This window comes from Cherax quadricarinatus, chromosome 3, assembly GCF_038502225.1.
Source record: "Cherax quadricarinatus isolate ZL_2023a chromosome 3, ASM3850222v1, whole genome shotgun sequence".
Classification (NCBI taxonomy): Eukaryota; Metazoa; Arthropoda; class Malacostraca; order Decapoda; family Parastacidae; genus Cherax; species Cherax quadricarinatus.
The window spans coordinates 57,692,737-57,713,517 of record NC_091294.1 but is presented as its reverse complement, the minus strand read 5'-3'; the positions used below and the strand labels follow the sequence as shown (position 1 = coordinate 57,713,517).

Here is a 20,781-nt window from a genome sequence, read left to right as displayed (position 1 = left end):
AACTCTATCGAAAGCCTTACTGAAGTCCATATATACAATATCATATTCATTACCATGATCTACCTCCTCAAACACCTTAGTGAAAAAAGTTAGTAAATTCGTAAGACAGGAACGCCCCTTTGTAAAACCGTGTTGAGAATCATTAATCAATCTGTGCCTGTCAAGATGGCTACGAATTGCTTCTGCAATTATTGATTCCATAAATTTTCCCACTATGGAGGTAAGGCTTATTGGTCTATAGTTCGAAGCCAAGGACCTGTCACCTGCCTTGTAAATAGGTATTACATTTGCCATTTTCCACTTATCAGGCACTATGCCAGTTTGTAGTGATATGTTAAAAAGATTAGCCAAAGGTATGCTAAGTTCCTCTTTACATTCCTTTAACACCCTTGTTAGGTTTTAGTTTCTCTGTTTGTCTGAGGACCATGTCACTAGTTACCGCAATCGTACATAGTTTATTATCATCCTGTTCTACGTAATCTATTATTTCAGGAATATTGCTAATATTTTCCTGGGTGAAAACTGAGAGGAAGTAGGTATTTAGAATTTCACACATATCCTTATCACTGTCAGTGATCTGACCAGAGTTACTCTTAAGTGGGCCAATCTTGTCCCTAATCTTACTTCTGTATACCTGAAAGAACCCTTTTGGGTTAGTCTTTGAATCCCTTGCGACCTTAGCCTCATAATCTCTTTTTGCTTTTCTTATTTCTTTTTTTATTTCTCTCTTTAATTGAATATATTGATTTCTTAACTGCCCATCCCCTCTTTTGATGCGCCTATATATGCCTCTCTTTTGACCAATGAGATGTTTTAATCTATTGTTCATCCATTTGGGATCATTTTTGTGGAATCTAATTTCTCTACTCGGAGCAAAAGTTGTCTGGGCAGCTAGAATTATGCTCTGAAAAATGTCATATTGGCAGCCAAGATCACCTACCTGACCCATAGTCGGGACATCCCAATTTAGCCCACCCATGTAATTTTTCAGTCCCATGAAGTCAGCCAAGCGAAAATCTGGGACAGAGATTTGATTGCAGCTATCTGGGTAATTCCATGATATATTGAAACTAAGTGATTTGTGATCACTTTCCCCAAGCTCATCATTAGCCTCAAGATTATTAATTAGTGAATCTTTGTTGGTAAGAACCAAGTCAAGCAGACTGTTTCCTCTAGTTGGTTCTGTCACAACCTGTTCTAAAAAGCAATCCTGAACCATATCAAGAAAGTCACTAGACTCAAGATTTCCTGTCATATTGTTCCAATCAATTTGTCTAAAGTTAAAATCTCCCATTATCACAACATTTTCATATCTAGATGCCTTATGAATTTCGTCCCATAACAGCTTATTGCACTCCCTATCAAGGTTTGGGGGCCTATAAATCACACCCAAAACTAATTTGTCACGACCCCCGAGAAACTGAAGCCAAACCGATTCTGTGTTCGATGTTTCTAATCTTATATCATGTCTAAGACAACAATTTAAATTTTCTCTGACATACATCGCCACACCACCACCTTTCCTGTTGACCCTATCAGTGTGGAATAGTTTATAACCCTGTATGTTGCATTCAGAAGGCATTTCTCTATCTTTCAGGTTGAACCAGGTCTCTGTTATACCAATAATATCTATATTACCTACACTTGCAAGTAATTTTAGCTCATCTATCTTATTTCTTAGACTCCTACTATTTGTATAGTAAACCTTAAGGGAGCTAGTCACTCGTTGCCCTCTACTATCTCTCTTTGTTTGTTGATCAGTTGATTTACCATTACTAGCAACTTTATTTTGAATATTGTCTTTTAAACATATCCCTGAGGTATCCCAATAATAACTGCTGTTTTTAACCCTAATGCTGCAGCCTGATTGTTTCCCACAAACACCCGTACCTCTATAATCTATCAGTTTAAATTCTTAGACAAGTTATCAATTACCCTCTCAGTTGAATTGGCTAATGCAACCACTCCATCCTCAGAGAGATGAACCCCATCCCTTGCATACATATCACGTTTGCCAAAGAAAAGGTCCCAGTTATCAGTGAATGGGATTCCAAGTTCCTTGCAGTACCTGTCTAGCCAGCGATTTATACCAATTTCCCTAGACATCCATTCATTGCCCACTCCCTTTCTAGGCAAGATGCTGCATATGACTGGGATCCCTCCCTTAGACCTAACTACTTCTATGGCTGACCTGTACTTATCCAGCAGCTCCTCTCTCCTACCCATCCCAATGTTATTATCCCCAGCACTAAGACAGATAATGGGCTTGTTCCCATTACCTGCCATAATGTTATCCAACCTGCTGACTATGTCGCCAACACAAGCTCCAGGAAGACACGCTCTCTGTCTGACCTTTCTGTCTCTGTTACAAAATGCACGGTTCATATATCTTACGTGAGAATCGCCTACTATTAAAATATTCTTACCTTGATTAGCAGGGGAATCAGTGGTACCTTCAACCTCACTAACCACTGAAGTACACTCGTCTTGGAGAACAGAGAATCGATTTCCTACCTTCACATTGTCTCTATGAACTCTCCTCATCTTCCTTCTTCCTGAACTGTGAACCGCTTGCCACTTAAAGCGGCTGCCACTATCACTGCTGGTGACCATTCCTACCTTACCAGCTAAATTCTTCTCACACTCGCTCCCAAACTCATCTATGCGAAGCTTCAGCTTCCTGTTTTCCTCCTGAAGAAGTAGAATCTCCTTCTTCAACACATGAACCTTGGATTCTAAAACACTACAACAAGCCATGGTATGGGTAACAGCCCACGCTAACTCCCAAGAGCTTAGCGGTATGACCGCACTTGACCACTGAACTCTGTGAACCATTAACTAATATTTTTAATTTATCTCTTCAAACAGGTGTAGCGTCTGATATGTGGAAGATGGCTAATGTAATTCCTATTTTTAAAGCAGGGGACAAGTCGTTACCGTCAAATTACCGCCCAATAAGCCTGACCTCAATTGTAGGCAAATTACTCGAGTCAATTATAGCTGAGATTATAAGAAGCCATCTCGATAAGCATAACTTGATTAATGATACTCAGCATGGATTCACGAGAGGCCGTTCTTGTCTAACTAATTTATTAACTTTCTTCAGTAAAGCTTTTGAGGCTATTGATCACGATAAAGAATTTGATATTATTTACTTAGATTTTAGTAAGGCTTTTGATAGAGTTCTGCACCAAAGACTGCTAAAAAATTGGCAGCTCATGGAATTGGGGGAAAAGTGCTCTCGTGGATCGAGTCATGGGGGATCAGTAACAAGTGGCGTACCACAGGGATCAGTCTTGGGTCCGTTGTTGTTTATAATATATATCAATGATCTTGATGAAGGAATTACTAGTGAAATGAGCAAATTCGCCGATGACACAAAGATAGGTAGGATAATTGATTCAAACGTAGATATCAGGGAACTTAAGGAGGATTTAGACAAACTCAATGCCTGGTCAGTAAAGTGGCAGATGCAGTTCAATGTAGATAAATGCAAGGTTCTGAAGCTCGGGAGTGTCCATAACCCTAGCACTTATAAGTTAAATAATGTAGAACTTAGCCATACAGATTGTGAAAAGGACTTGGGGGTTATGGTGAGCATTAACCTTAAACCAAGACAGCAGTGCCTAAGCGTACGTAATAGGGCAAATAGATTATTGGGATATATATCAAGAGGTGTAAGCAACAGAAGTCCAGAGGTTATACTGCTGCTTTATACATCATTAGTAAGGCCTCACCTAGATTATGCAGCTCAGTTCGGGTCTCCATATTACAGAATGGACATAAATTTGTTAGAAAACATTCAGCGTAGAATGACCAAGTTAATACATAGCATTAGAAATCTTCCTTATGAAGAAAGATTGAAGACTCTTAAATTACATTCACTTGTTAGACGAAGAATGAGGGGAGACATGATCGAGGTGTATAAGTGGAAGATAGGTATTAATAAAGGGGATATTAATAACGTCTTGAGGATATCTCTCCAAGAGAGATCCCGCAGTAATGGATTTAAATTAGACATAGGAAAGTATTGGTTTGGAAATAGGGTAGTTGATGAGTGGAACAGTCTACCTAGTTGGGTTATTGAGGCTAGGACTTTAGGTAGCTTCAAATTTAGGTTGGATAAATATATGAGTGAGAGGGGTTGGATTTGAGTGGGACTTGCAAATGAGTGGATAGAGTTATCAGACCTTATTTCTTGGAGAGCATTGAAAATTGGGTTGGGCAAATGTTTTGTTAGTGGGATGGATTGTAAAGGACCTGCCGAGTATGGGCCAACAGGCCTGCTGCAGTGATCCTCCTTTCTTATGTTCTTATGTTGGAAATGACCCCTGAAGTGACCTAGAGTCCTTATGGAGGGGGATTTCCCTTCCAAACAATAACCTCTCTTCCCTCTCTCCTCCCTGTCTTCCATTCATCAACAGCCTTCAATAAAAGTAACTGTCATGTTGAATGTTCATTCTTTTGTGCATGTAAATCTATCTTTTAGGAAAAATAAAAATTGTTGTTGATACTTCTGGGTGTCTGGAACGAATTAATTGGATTTACATTATTTCTTATGGGGAAAATTGATTCGAAAATCATCTATTTCGATAATAGTCCCACTTCCAGGAACGGATTAAGGACGATAATTGAGGGACCGCTGTATCCAATACAGTGGTCAGAATTTAACAATTTTGCCAATTTTACACAAATTTCAAAAGATGCCAGTTTCCAAATAGGTTCCAGAATAAACAAGAAAGACATTCCTAGCACTAAAATAACATTTCCTCTGTTCATTAGTCACGTCCCCATGCCCCTCTTACATTCTTTTGCTTTCCACTTTGAATTTTTATTCTCACAAAAAATAGAAGATTTACTGCTATGCAGACTACAGCATTAGTGTAGAAATGTTATAAATAATATCGGCGCACTTGTGAAAGAATATTAGACTCACCAGTTGACACGTATTGGACGCTTAGCATGATTTGTTTACTTTTGAACTTTGGTAAAAATCAAACATTTCTGCTACTTTGAGCTCAATTTCAAGGTACTTTTCATTGTAAAACCAGTCAAAATCATCTCAATTTCTTTAATATGTCTTCCATTCTATAAAATGAGACCAGGAAAACTAGAACACAAAAATAAATACCATATGAAAATACAGTGCAATGTCGCTGTTTTAATCCAAAAACATGGTCAAATTGAAGAATTGAGACACTTATGCAACACATGGGAATCTTTATTGAAGAAACGTTTCGCCACACAGTGGCTTCATCAGTCCAATACAAAGTAGAAATGTGCAAGACAGGTATGCAATGCCGACAAGATGAAAGTTAAGACACTCGTGCAACATCTGGAATCCCGCCTACCAGTGACTATGCCCTTGTCTGCTACACGTCCCTATTCACTGACGCCTTTATAAACGCCAGTCTCCTTACCTGTGCTTCAGAATCTCTACAACCATCGTGCTGTAAACACCACCTCCAAGGCTGAGGGACTGATTACCTCATCTTTTGTATATAGTTCTTCTGTTTCCTAATTATGTCCAAGAATCTGTACTGATAAAGCCACTGGATGGCGAAACATCTACATTAAAGATAACCAGATGTTGCACAAATGTCTTAACTTTCTTCACAAAGTAGAAATGGGTAAGGAGAGAATTTGAGGTAATCAGTCCCTCAACCTGGAATCGATGTGTTCAGTCCATCACTCTTGTAGGAAGTGTAGCATAGGGCCAGAGAGGTGGCTTATATACTGCAGTCAGATGAGTCAAAGCAGGAGGCGGGATCACAGTGGGACCTGCCGAAGTTGTAAGTAGGTCATCGTCCAAAGGTTGGGCAAGTGTTGAAGTCTTTGTACCAAGATTCCATGATGTTGCAGTGTCTGACAGATGTGACGAATGGTTTTGGTTTAGAAAACCGACAAGTTGAAGAATTGAGACACTTATGCAACACATGGGAATCTTTATTGAAGAAACGTTTCGCCACACAGTGGCTTGTGGCTGATTACCTCAAACTTCTCCTCTCCTTACCCATTTCTACTTTGTATTGGACTGATGAAGCCACTATGTGGCAAAACGTTTCTTCAATAAAGATTCCCATGTGTTGCATAAGTGTTTCAATTCTTCAACTGTCGGTTTTCTAAACCAAAACCATTCATCACAACATAGTCAAAGTTTTTTTTTTCTCATTACGTACTGTGTGCTGCAGGATGTTTTTTTTACTGTGCACACTGACCTCATAGACCCATTCTTTCATATGTAGGCATACCTGCTTTCTCTCACTAGATTTGAGGGCGCTAGAATTTAGGCGTACTAGTACGTCAAAAACCCTGGTGCTCAAGCCGTGCTAGTATGTCCGAAACCCTGAAATGGTTAAGTCTGTAATTTTGTTTCTCATTTCAGAAAAGATGGAATTTGCAGAACTGATCCGTATATCACGCTGCGACCGTGTCATGTTGCACAGACCACATCATCCTGTACTTGATGGCACACTCTGCATCACTGGACACCATCTCATTGCATCAGCACGTGCTGAGGAACATGAGGAGCTTTGGGTACAGTATATATTCCTCTATCATTATTGATGAAATAAGTATTTATAATTAATCTTAGGAGCCATGGTTTCATTAACCCTTTGACTGTTTTGGTTGTATATATACGTTTTACGAGCCACTGTTTTTGACGTATATATACGTACTCACAAATTCTAGCGGCTTCAAATCAAGCAGGAGAAAGCTGGTAGGCCCACATGTGAGAGAATGGGTCTGTGTGGTCAGTGTGCACCTTATAAAAAAATCCTGCAGCACACAGTGCATAATGCCGACTTTGTGGTCTATTTTTGTATAATATTTATGGTTGTATTCTCGTTTTCTTGATCTCATTTGATAGAATGGGAAACGTTTTATAGAAATAGAGGTGATTTTGATTGGTTTTACTATGAAAAGGACCTTGAAATGAAGCTCAAAGTAGGGGAAATGTTTGATTTTTGCCGATGTTCAAAAGTAAACAAATGATGTCATTTTCCAATAAATGTCCAAGTAGCCATTCTAATATGCAGTCATGAATGGGTTGACATTATTTATACAATTATTACAATATTGCAGTAGTCTACATAAAAGTTAATCTTCTATTTTTTGTTTGAATAAAAATTCAAAATAGAAAGCAAGAGTAATATCAGAGGGCCTGGAGACATGACTGATGAGCAAAGAAAATGTTATTTTAGAGCCAGGAATACCTGCATTGTTCATTCTGGACCCTATTTTGAAATTGTCATATTTTTTAATTTTCGTGAAATTGGCCAAATTGCAAATTTCTGACCACATTATTGGGTAGTTGAAATTGATAAATGGGTAGTTTCTTGTACTCAATCGATAGAAAAATGGAATTCTAAAGAAATAGCTCTGAGTTTGGTCGACTGGAACAATGGAATTAGCCGAAAATAGGGCTCAAAGTGGGTGAAATCGCCGATTCGTAAATATCGCTGAGGTCGCTAACTTCGCGAGAGCGTAATTCCATCAGTTTTCCATCAAATTTCGTTCTTTTGGTGTCATTACAATCAGGAAAAGATTCTATCATTTCATAAGATTTTTTTTTTTTTTTTTTAATTTTGCGACACCAGGAGACACCTCAGGGTTTGGGGCCTCGACAGTCAAGGGGTTAATCTGTTTTAATTCAAATTTTGCTCAGAAAGCTCTTACTAGGTTCTTTATTTAACCCCTTGACTGTCGCAGCCCCCAATCCTGAGGTGTCTCCTGGTGTTGCAAAATTTTAAAAAAAGTATATATATATTTTTTCTTGTGAAATGAGAGAATCTTTCCCTGATTGTAATGACACCAAAAAAACAAAATTTGATGGAAAACTGACAGAATTACACTCTCGCAAAGTTAGCTACCTCGTCGATATTTACAAATTGGCGATTTCGCCCACTTTGAGCCCTAGTTTTGACTAATTCCATTGTTCCAGTCGACCAAACTCATAATCTAGGCAGCGGCAGCGGCAGCAGCGACTTCCAAGCTCCGTACTTTTCTCCAACTACCAGAGCTACCAATGCTCCTATGATGACCTAGTTACAAGCAAAACTGCACTACCCAACGTAGCACCCAGAATGACCAAAGATTACCAACAGTGAAACCTACAAATCGAAAAAATAGAGATCAAAGGAAGACTGCAAACTAACCGTAAGCAACACCCCGCTGCCAGCCGAACAACGTAACCCTAAGCTTTGTATACTACAACTTCTTCTTAACTACAACAATTCCTGTAGTATTATGAGGCGCAATCTAAGAGGAAACAGCACCAAGGCCAGTAAGAAAACACCGAAAAATCAACTATTCAACAAGTGTAGTCAGGAGGACGCCGGCCCAGCAACCACCCCACTCACCACCACTCAAGGCCACACCACAACAATAACAACAAACATGGCTGCCACCAGCCCATCCTCCCCTCTCTTCCCCGGATTCAACCTACCAAGTAGTCTCTCAGGTATGACCAACGATCCAGATACCCTAAAGTCATGCATCTCCAACTTAGTTATTGAAAATATGAATCTTCGAGAGACGCTAGCAAAACAAGACACCAGGATGACACAACTCGAAAACAAAATCCTCAGTCTTGAACAAAAGTTTTCAACACTAGGAACGACTAACTGTGACAAGACCATCCAGACAGTCATAGATAGCCATACCCAACAAATAATATCTCTTAATACAAAGGTTGAAGAAGCAGTAAAAGAATGGAAGAGCAACTTAGATAACCAGTTCAGTGACTACTTTGCTCTCCAAGAAGATAAAACTGAACAAGATAAACTATCGGGCGCAGTAATAGTTAACAGTCCACTTTTTCCCAGTGATATGAACCAAACAAACAGTAAAGAAATTACTCTGCAGATCATAAAGGACCAAACAAGTGTTATTGTACCAGAGTCAGAAATAAAAGAAGCCAGGTTACTAGGATCCCATGGTAGAAAAAGTGTTATGCTTAGATTCCACTCACATGACAGAAAAAAAGACTTAATTATTGCATCTATTAAAGTAAAGAAAGAGGTATATATAAACGAGTGTCTTACCAAAAAACGTCAAAACCTCCTGTATAGAGTCAGAAAACTTAAGCGAGAGAATAATGACACAATACACCAATGCTTCACACGGGATGGGAAAATTCTAGTTAGGAAAACAAATGTAGGTCAACTGTACACAATCACGAACGAGAATGATCTATCACGATTTCTCAGGGATACCAATCTTACGTAGTGTAGTAGAATCAAATTTCATTGTAAACAATGTCTAGGCTTTATTGAACATAGAAATAGCCTGCAACAACAAAATATAATGACTAGTACATCTAATAATGCTTCTAGTGTATGTCTTGCATTTGCTCACATATTATTGTTCACAATATAGTTCACACACCATTGTACAAACTGTTGTTGTTGTTCTCAGTATTAGTAATTAAATAATCAACTACCTCATTTTGTGATTTTACTAGTAAGCATAAGTCACCTTATGTGATTTTGTTATTTACTATTGTTCGCTTAAACATTAGCTGAATTGATACTTTCTCTGTCCATATTACTACCTCATATTTTTTTTAAATACTATCAATTGATATTACTTACTAAAATTAATAAATATCATTTTTTACTAAAATTTCAATTTACTCTTAACATTTTTGACATTTAATAACCATTACTTGTCTAATTACCTTTACCTGTTTTAATACCACATTTACTATCCTAGATTACTCTTAATTACCTTGTACTGCCATATAACCTCAAGTATAACTACCAGTGCAATATTGAATGAAATAAACATTACTTTTTCACTTTTTTGTAATCATTATTACTTACTAAAATTTTATTAAACACCATATTTACTACCAGTCAATTTTAATTTTGTACATTAAACATTATTTTATACTTCTCATAACATTTTGTAGCCAAATTTTCAAGTTTTTATATTCAACCCCAACCTTTATATTATCCCTTGTACCTGTGTACCTGTCTACCCTCTTACTATCATATTATAATCAAGACATTACCATTGTTATTTTTTTTTACTATTATTCTTTTGGTACTTTAATTGTGAATTTTATTTTGTCAATTTAAATCTAGGTATAATCTTGATCTTGTCAACAACCTATACCAGACTCTAGTGCAATTGCAAGTACCATTTCAAATTGTATTTTTATATTATAAGTTTATATTATAATTCCTACCATCTGTCCATTTAACTTTGCTTACCATTACTTAATTTTAGTCCCTTATATATTTTCTCCTTTATTTTAGCTTTATATAACTATCCTAGTTTATATATTCACAATTGTTAAAATAATCAAGGTGCTATTCTTAGGTGCTAAAGTAGAATAAGTTCACAATTTTGCCATTATATTCCAAAGCTCTTTTTTTTTGATTACCACTTTATTGGTCACCACAACCTATATTAGTCCCTTTTATATTATAATTTTATACTATAATTCTAACTTTAAAAAATTACCTTTATAGTACTACCTACTATCATATTCCCAAGCTCCACTATTTGATCATCACTTTATTTGTATTAGTCCCTTAGCTCATTATTTTACATTTGTTAAATAATCCAGGTGCTATTTTTTAGCTTAAGACTATTTACTTTGTTTTATACTTAATTCAAACTATAGATTCACTACAAATCTTATGATTACAAGCATTGATCCTGATACCAACCTCTTATTTAATGACTTAAATGAATCAAACAGTAACTGTAATTACTACACTGCAGAACAATCAAAGGCACTTCTCAGTGCCAACAACAACATAACTATATTTAACTACAATATCAGATCTTTAAGCAAGCATTACGATGACCTCATAGCATTACTAAATTCCTTACATGCCAATATGTCCATCATTACACTAACTGAAACCTGGCTAAAGCCTGATAGTACAGATGTCTATGCCATTCCTGGTTACACAGCCATACACAACTGTAGGCCAGATCAACAAGGGGGTGGCACAGCCATATACTACTCAGACCAACTAGAATGTATCACTAATACTTGCACAAGGGATGAACATGGGGAATATATAATAGCTAAATTCAAATCAAAGTACCTACAAAAACCTCTCACATTGATAAACATCTACAGAGTTCCACAGTCAAACATTAGCCAATTTAGTCAAAATCTAGGAAGTATGATAACTGATGCACGCATGAACAAAGATCACTTACTACTCTCAGGTGACTTCAATATAAATCTCCTGCAAGACCAGGACCCACACGTTACTGAATTCACAAACACAATGAGTAACTGTATGTTACTACCAACAGTAACAAAACCTACAAGAGTTACAGAGACTAGTGTTTCCCTACTTGACCACATCTGGACCAACACCATATCCCCTTTAAAATCAGGCATAATTACAGATAATACCACAGACCACTACCCTACTTTCCTCATAACAACTCTTGGTAAACTACCCCAAGACACTACTAAAGTCACCTTCAGACTTCACAATGAGGCAGCCATTAATAACTTCACAACAGCAATAGCAAACATTGATTGGCACACTGAGCTAGAAACCTATACAGATATTGACGAATGTATTAATAATTTTCTAAAAAAAACCCAATACCTCTATAACAAGCACTGCCCTAAAAAAACTAAACAGATGACAGCAAAGAGACTGAACAGTCCCTGGCTAACACCCAGCATTCTCAAATCCATAAATACAAAACACCAATATGAAAAACAGTACAGAATGGGTCACATAACCAGAGACCAAACAAAACGTTACTCGTCAATCCTAACCAGCCTGATAAGAAGGGCAAAAAAATTGTATTATGAGAACAGATTATCCAACTTACGAGGTGATATAAAAAAGACCTGGAAAACCCTATCAGAAATTCTGGGAACAAAAAAGATATCACGAAATAGCGAAATAAAATTAGCAAAAACAGATGAACCCCAACTCCCACCAACAGAAACAGCAAACAGACTCAATGATTTCTTCTCCACTATAGGACAAAACCTTGCCAATAAAATCCCAAGCTCAGATACCCCACCAAATGACTACCTCACCGGCAACTACCCGAACACACTGTTCCTAGCTCCGACTAACCCATACGAAGTCTCCCTTATTATCAACGCACTAAAAAACAAGGCAGGAGATTTAAATACCTTACCACCCCTTATATACAAAAAAGTGTCACAAGTGCTATCACCAATCATTGCAACACTCTTTAACAAATCCATTGAATCCTCCACCTTCCCTACAGTACTCAAAATAGCAAGGGTCACCCCGATCCACAAAGGAGGAGACCAAACAGAGTTGAATAACTATAGGCCAATATCCAACTTACACCCTCTCTCAAAAATCTTCGAAAAATTAATTCATAAACGAATCTACTCCTACCTTATCTCCCAAAACATACTCAACCCCTGCCAATTTGGATTCAGGCCTAATAAAAATACTAATGATGCTATTATACACATGCTAGAACATATATACACTGCAATAGAGAAAAAAGAAGTCCCACTGGGGATCTTCATTGACTTACGTAAAGCTTTTGATACAGTTGACCATGACTTGCTCCACGTAAAATTGTCCCACTATGGTATAAGAGGGCACTCCCTCAACTACCTCAAGTCTTACCTCAGCAACAGAAGCCAATATGTGTACGCAAATGGGGCAAACTCTTCTGCACAACCAATTACAGTTGGTGTCCCACAGGGAAGTGTCCTTGGCCCTCTTCTCTTTCTCCTATACATAAATGACCTTCCAAATGCTTCGCAATTACTCAAACCCACACTATTTGCAGATGACACTACATACGTCTTCTCTCACCCGAGCCCAGTCACGCTAGCCAATACTGTAAATACCGAATTACAGAAAATATCTACCTGGATGAGGACTAACAAACTTACACTAAACATTGACAAAACCTACTTCATTCAGTTTGGTAACAGAGCTACAGATGTCCCTCTTAACATAATGATAAATGGATCACCTATCACAAAACTAACAGAGGGAAAATTCTTAGGAATCCACCTTGATAATAGACTCAAATTTCATACACATATACATCAAATTTCTAAGAAAATTTCCAAGACTGTAGGCATACTATCGAAGATACGGTACTATGTTCCACAGTCAGCCCTCCTGGCCCTATATCACTCTCTTATTTACCCCTATCTCACCTATGGAATTTGTGCATGGGGCTCAACAACAATTAACCATCTCAGACCACTAATTACCCAACAAAAGGCTGCAGTTAGAATGATAACAAATTCTCACTACAGGCAGCACACTCCACCAATATTCAATACACTAAACCTACTCACCATACAAAACATCCATACTTATTACTGCACCTATTACATACATAGAACACTTAACTCTGATATTAACCCTCCCCTCAAACATCTCCTTGCCAACCTCAACAGAACACATGACCATAACACAAGGCACAGATCACTCTTTGATGTTCCTCGTGTCCATCTCACACTATGCAAAAACTCAATGCACATAAAAGGCCCTAAAATCTGGAATTCATTACCTGTAAATATAAAAGAAACACTACCTGTTTATAAATTCAAGTCTCTTCTCAAAGATTACTTACTCACCCAAAACCAAATAAATACTGAATAACTGAACATTATAAATTGTATATCTTAAATGTTTCTCACAATTATATCACATAAATGTTAAACCTAAAACCCAATCTAACTTTATTATTTTTTAAATACACTACCTAACAGAATCACTACCTAACTGAATGCAACCATATGACCTGTCTTTGTAATACTCACTTGTGCTTTATAGTTATCTGTTTACATTAATGTTTTATCACTGATTTCATCATTGCTTAGTAGCAGCGCTGTATAGTCCTTGTGGCTTAGCGCTTCTTTTTGATTATAATAATAATAATAATCATTGCTTAGTTAATCTTAAGTTAATTTTAAGCCAGCCCGTAATGCTATGCATAGTATAAGTGGCTTTGGCATACTGCTCATATCTGTATTTTTTTTGTACCTCTGTATGTGTGCACAAATTGGAAATAAATAAATAAATAAATAAATAAATAAATAAATCAAACATTTCCCCTACTTTGAGCTCCTTTTCAAGGTTCTTTTTAAAGTAAAACCAATCAAAATCACCTCAATTTCTATAATATGTTTTTCACTCTATCAAATGAGACCAAGAAAATGAGAATACAACCATAAATGCTATAGGAAAATAGACCACAAAGTCGGCATTTTAATTAAAAAGAATGGTCGGAGTTTTTTTTTCTCATTATGCATTGCGTGCTGCAGGATTTTTTTTTATATGGTGCACACTGACCACACAGACCCATTCTCTCACATGTGGGCCTACCAGCTTTCTCCTGCTTGATATGAAGCCGTTAGAATTTATGAGTATATATACGTCAAACACGGTACCTCGTAAGACGTATATATACAACCAAAACAGTCAAAGGGTTAAATAGCCATGGAGAAAGACATAATCCTGTTATCAAACAAATAGGTAACTTAGTTGTTCATGTGTGATATGAATAAAGATGAGGGAATTGTGTGTAGTGTATGTACTTAACCCTTTCAGGGTCCAAGGCCCAAATCTGGAGTCACGCACCAGTGTCCAAGAATTTTCAAAAAAAAAATTTGTTGTTTTTTCTTATGAAATCGTAGAGAATCTTTTTGTGAAGGTAATAAAACAAAAAGTACGAAATTTGGTGGAAAATTGACGAAATTATGCTCTCGCGAATTTTGATGTGTCAGCGATATTTACGAATCGGCGATTTTGCCGACTTTGACTCCCATTTTAGGCCAATTACATTATTCCAATCAACCAAATTCTTAGCTATTTCACTAGTATTACTTCTATTCTATCGATTGAGCACAAGAAATCGCCAAGTCAACTGTTTCAACTACAAAATAAAGTGATCGGAAATTGTTAATTTGGCCAATTTAACACAAAGTTCAAAATATTCCAGTTTCAAAATAGGGTCCAGAATAAACAATGTAGGCATTCCTGGCACTAAACTAACATTTCCTCTGTTCATTAGTTATGTTTTGAGGCTTTACAAATAAATTCCATTTTGATTTTTTATTCACATAATGAATTTTTATTCACACCAAAAAATAGAAGATTTACTGTTATGCAATACTGTAATAATTGTATAAATATCATCACCATATTTGTGAATGTATATTAGACCCACCAGCTGACGTATATTAGACGTGTGAGGTCGTTTGTTTACTCTTGAATATCGGCAAAAATTTAACATTTCCGCTACTTTGAGCTCAGTTTCAAGCCATTTCCAGTGCTAAAACCAATCAAAATCATCTCTATTTCTGTAATATGTCTTCCATTCTATCAAATGAGACCAAGAAATCGCAAATACAACTATAAAAAACATACGAAAAAACACTGCAAAGTTGCTGTTTTAATCGAAAAATCATGATTTCAGTTTTTTCTCTCATTATACACAGTGTGCTGCAGGATCTGTTTTATGTGGTGCACACATACCACATAGATGTATTCTCTCATATCTAGGCCCAAATGTACCACTCACAGTTTATCAGAGTGAGCTGAGCTCATGGCGTAGATCTACGGTTTGGACACTCACCATAAAGCCGTAGATCTACGGGACGGACCCTGAAAGGGTTAAACTTCAGCAACATTAGTTTAGGTCTCCTTTTGAATACAGGTGTATACAGAATAAGGAAGGAGTTTTCTCTTCAGTAAAGGATTTTGTGTATTTCCTAGCACTTCAATTCTGAATCCTCATGATTATTTTTATTGTATTTTCTTAAATTAATGTGGGTAGTCAAAATGTTTTAATTTGTAATGACATGAATAATGTAAGGTTTGTGTGTAATGTCATAATGTATGAAATAGGATAAGTCAGTCTGGCTTATATTAGTGTAATCATATTTTCAGTCTTTTAGTACTGTACATTACAAATTAATTATCAAATATGTCAGTTGTTATCTCCTTGGTCTTGACACTTGGCTCTGCCACATCCTTTATAGTCAAGAAATTGTTTTCTTTTTCTGGACTGCTAATCAGTCCTGCATTATAAGCAGGAATTTGCAAACTCTTTCAGATTACTATCTAGTTTTCATCCAACTCCCATAGCTCACTGCCAGAATTTTTAGGCCCATGTTGATGACCAAGCAGCTGTTTTATGTAAAGTCACACCTGGGTTGTTGGACATTTTCACATCTTTGACACTTAAGAGCTGGTTCTCTCCTTAGTACACATCAGACATACTCGATCAAAAACAGCTCTCACCCTAGGGTCAACTGAGCACCAGACAATGCTATATTGTCTGTTCCCTCAGGTAGAGACTCAGAGTGAACAAAAAGATAAGGATATGGGAAACAAAAAAAAAATGGAGAAATAACTAGAATTTGAGAGAGAAGGAGGTAGTACTCTGTTCTCTTAAACAGTGGAAGAGATAAAAGTAGCTAAAGTCATAGGCTAAGGGGGAGAGACAGAATTTGGGTTACAGCAGGAGAAACCCAGTGGGAAATAATACAGGATAGCTATAACTAGATAGTGGTCCGGATAAGTACTGGCTCTTAGGGTAGGTTGGCTTGAAAATTGAGCAGTAGGCACCTTATCAGGGGCTTGACTCTCTCTAGAAAAAACATATCAATGTACTATTTAACTAATCTCTGATCAGTGGACCCTAAATACATAGTTCAAAGGGGGAAGTAAAACACACCCAAATAAAATAACTTACAATTTAATAAACATACAGTGGACCCTCGATTTTCGTAATTACAGTGGACCCTCGACCAACGATATTAATCCGTTCCTGAGAGCTCATCGTTAATCGAAATTATCGTTAGTCGAGTTAATTTTCCCCATAAGAAATAATGGAAATCAAATTAATCCGTACAAGACACCCAAAAGTATTAAAAAAAAAAATTTTACCACATGAAATATTAGTTTTAATACACACAAACTGAAGAAGACATGTACAATTACATGACACTTACCTTTATTGAAGATCTGGTGATGATTGATGGGATGGGAGGTGGGGAGACTGTGGATGGTGTTAGTGTTTAGAAGGGGAATCCCCTTCCATTAGGACTTGGGGTGTCAAGTCCTTTTCCGGAGTTACTTCCCTTCTTCTTTTAATGCCACTAGGACCAGCTTGAGAGTCACTGGACTTCTGTCACACAACATATCTGTCCATAGAGACCTGTACCTCCTGTTCCTTTATGACATTCCTAAAGTGTTTCACAACATTGTCAGTGTCACAATTAAACACTTGTTCAGGTTTCAATTCTTCACTGTCTATGTACTCCTTGAATTCCTGCACATATTTTTCAGCTGCTTTTTGGTCCAAAACTGGCAGCCTCACCATGCCTTATCACACTATGTATGCCACTATGATTCTTAAGTCTCTCAAACCAACCTTTGCTGGCCTTAAATTCATTCACATCACCACTAGTTGCAGGCATTTTTCTAATTAAATCCTCATGTAACTTTCTAGCCTTTTCGCATATGATCGCTTGAGAGATGCTATCTCCTGCTATCTGTTTTTCGTTTATCCACACCAATAACAGTCTCTCAACATCTTCTATCACTTGCGATCTCAGTTTCGAAAACATAGTTGCACCTTTGGCAAGAACAACTTCCTTGATTGCCGTTTTCTTGGCCACAATAGTAGCGATGGTTGATTGGGGTTTTGTGTACAACCTGGCCAGCTCAGAGACACACACTCCACTTTCATACTTAGCAATGATCTCTTTCTTCATATCCATAGTAATTGTCACCCTTTTTGCTGTAGGGCTGGCACTAGAAGCTTTCTTGGGACCCATGGGGACTTATTTTGCAGGTGCAATCACTAAAAACGCTGTGATTATATGAAATGTTCCGATTGTATGTTTGGATGGGACCGCGGTGGCTGGCTGGCTTGTAAACACTGGCCACAAGTGGACGCGTCTCAGACGGAACGAATCGTGTTGGTCGAGTTTTTTAGTGCTAGTCGAGGCAAAATTTTTGCGTTAAAATGTATCGCTATTCAGATTTAACGTTAGACGATGCCATCGTTGGTCGAGGGTCTACTGTAATTCGTTGCAGAGAGCCTGACTAATGGTGAAATTTACGATTTGCGAAACCATTTTCCCCATAAGAAATAATGTAAATCCAATTAATCCATTCCAGACACCCAAAAGTATTAACCCTTTCAGGGTCCTGAGGCCAAATTTCAAAGTGCACACCAGTGTCCAAGAATTTTCAAAAAATAATTTTGTCATTTTTTCTTGTGAAATGGTAGAGAATCTTTTTCTGAAGGTAATAAAACAAAAAGTATGAAATTTGATGGAAAATTGACTAAATTATGCTCTCGCGAATTTTGATGTGTCAGCGAGATTTACGCATCGTTGATTTTGCCGACTTTGACTCCCATTTTAGGCCAATTACCTTTTTCCAGTCGACCAAATTCTTAGCTATTTCACTAGTATTACTTCTATTCTATCGATTGAGCACAAGAAATCACCAACTCAACTGTTTCAACTACAAAATAAAATGATTGGAAATTGGTAATTTGGCCAATTTAGTGAAAAGTTCAAAATATTCCAATTTCAAAATAGGGTCCAGAATAAACAATGCAGGCATTCCTGGCACTAAACTAACATCTCCTCTGTTCATTAGTTATGTTTTCAGGCGTAACAAATTAATTCCATTTTGATTTTTAATTCTATCAAATGAGATCAAGAAATCGCAGATGCAACTATAAAAAACATGTGAAAAACACTGCAGAGTTGCTGTTTTATTCGAAAATTACGGTCTCAGTTTCTTTTCTCTCATTATGCACTGTGTGCTGCAGGATTTGTTTTATATGATGCACACATACCACATAGATGTATTCTCTCATATCTAGGTCCAAATTTACCGCTCACAGCTTATCAGAGTGAGCTGAGCTCATGGCTTAGATATACGGTTTGGGCCCTCAATGTAAAGCCGTAGATCTACGGCATGGACCCTGAAAGGGTTAAAAAAAATTTTTTTTTACATTAATATAGATTTACATACACTGAAAACAATGAGACATGAAGAATAAAACAATAATAATATGGCACTTACCTTTATTGAAGACTCTTCTTAGTGTATGGAAGACAGGAGGAGGGGAGAGGATAGAGAAATTACTGTTTGGAAGGGGAATCCCTTTCCATAAAGACTTTAGGTACCAAGTCCTTTTCCAGGGTTACTTCCATGTTTTTTAATGCCACTAGGACCAGCTTGAGAGTCACTGCACACCTGTGGTACTAAATATCTCTCCAGAGAGCTTTGTTTCTTTAACCCTTAAACTGTCCACACGTAGATCTACGTTCACATGTAGCGGGCTCCAAATGTAGATCAACGTTTTATTTTTCATTCCTTCAAATTTGGCGCAATGGGTCTGATTCGCCTAGACATGAAAGAATGAGTCTGTGCACTCAGTGTGCACTATGAAAAAAATCGGGGACCACTTGGCACTTGTGGGAGCACCAGTGCAATTTAGCGCCAGCTAGAGCAAATAGCGTGGCAAACACCAGTGATTCACTGATGTCATGTCATATTAACACTCACATTTTAAGAGGAAAGTAAAAATAGGTTAGATAAATGCATGAGTGGGTGTGGGTGGGTGTGAGTTGGACCTGACTAGCTTGTGCTACTGGGTCAGATGTCGTACTCCAGTCATTCCTGGAGTGGAACCACAGTCGATGGCCTCCACTCCAAACCAACAGATACAGATACTAATGCCGGAAAAAAAATCCCCCCCCAGTACCAACAATACCACCAGTCCGATAACATTCTTCTTTGCAAATATACAGGGTCTAAAGCCAGCTACAAACAACAAAATACCTTTCATCCGTGGACTGCTTGCAGAGGCAAAGGCAATGTTCGCGGCTTTCACTGAGACCCACATAAAGGATCACTTGGACAACGAAGTATGGATCCCAGGTTACAACCTATACAGATGTGACAGAGTGAGCAGGCAAAAGGGGGGGGTTGGCCTGTACATTGCAGAGTCACTTGTTTGCACAGAACTGCTTAATGCCTCAAATGACGTAGTGGAAGTTTTAGCAGTAAAGGTCGAGAACCAAAACCTAGTCATTGTGGTAGTCTACAAGCCTCCGGATGCAACATCCCAGCAATTCCAGGAACAGCTGTTAAAAATTGACCACTGTCTGGAAAATCTTCCAGCTCCTGCACCCAACATCTTGCTCCTGGGGGATTTCAACTTAAGGCACCTAAAATGGAGGAATATAGCAAATAATATTGTTGCAGAAATAACACCAGGAGGCAGCTCTGATGAAAACTCACACTCACACGAGCTTTTAAATCTCTGCACAAAATTCAATTTAAACCAGCAAATAATAGAGCCTACAAGACTGGAGAATACACTAGACCTCATCTTCACTAACAATGATGATCTGATAAGAAATGTCACCATATCAAAAACAATATACTCAGATCACAACATAATTGAGGTTCAGACATGTATGCATGGAGCCCCAGACCGACAAAATGAGACTAGTCATGAGGGAGCATTCACCAAATTCAACTTCAATAACAAAAACATAAAGTGGGACCAAGTAAACCAAGTCCTAACCGATATAAGCTGGGAAGATATACTAAGCAACACAGACCCAAACTTATGCCTAGAACAGATTAACTCGGTGGCACTCGATGTATGCACAAGGCTTATTCCTCTAAGAAAAAGGAGGAGTAGATGTAAAATAGAAAGAGACAGGCGCTCCCTTTACAGGCGACGGAAAAGAATAACAGAGCGGCTAAAAGAGGTCAATATATCTGAAAT

At 37.6% G+C, this 20,781-nt stretch overlaps 1 protein-coding gene across 1 annotated transcript in view; it reads left to right on the top strand.

The window, feature by feature from the left end:
• The window catches only part of LOC128706073 (myotubularin-related protein 9-like), a 178,002-nt gene that overhangs the window by 17,289 nt on the left and 139,932 nt on the right, over nucleotides 1-20,781 (top strand). The window contains exon 2 of the mRNA XM_070093314.1: nucleotides 6,386-6,537. Within this exon, the coding sequence (XP_069949415.1) occupies nucleotides 6,391-6,537 (147 nt within the window). The 5' untranslated portion in view covers nucleotides 6,386-6,390. The remainder of the gene's footprint in view (nucleotides 1-6,385; nucleotides 6,538-20,781) is intronic.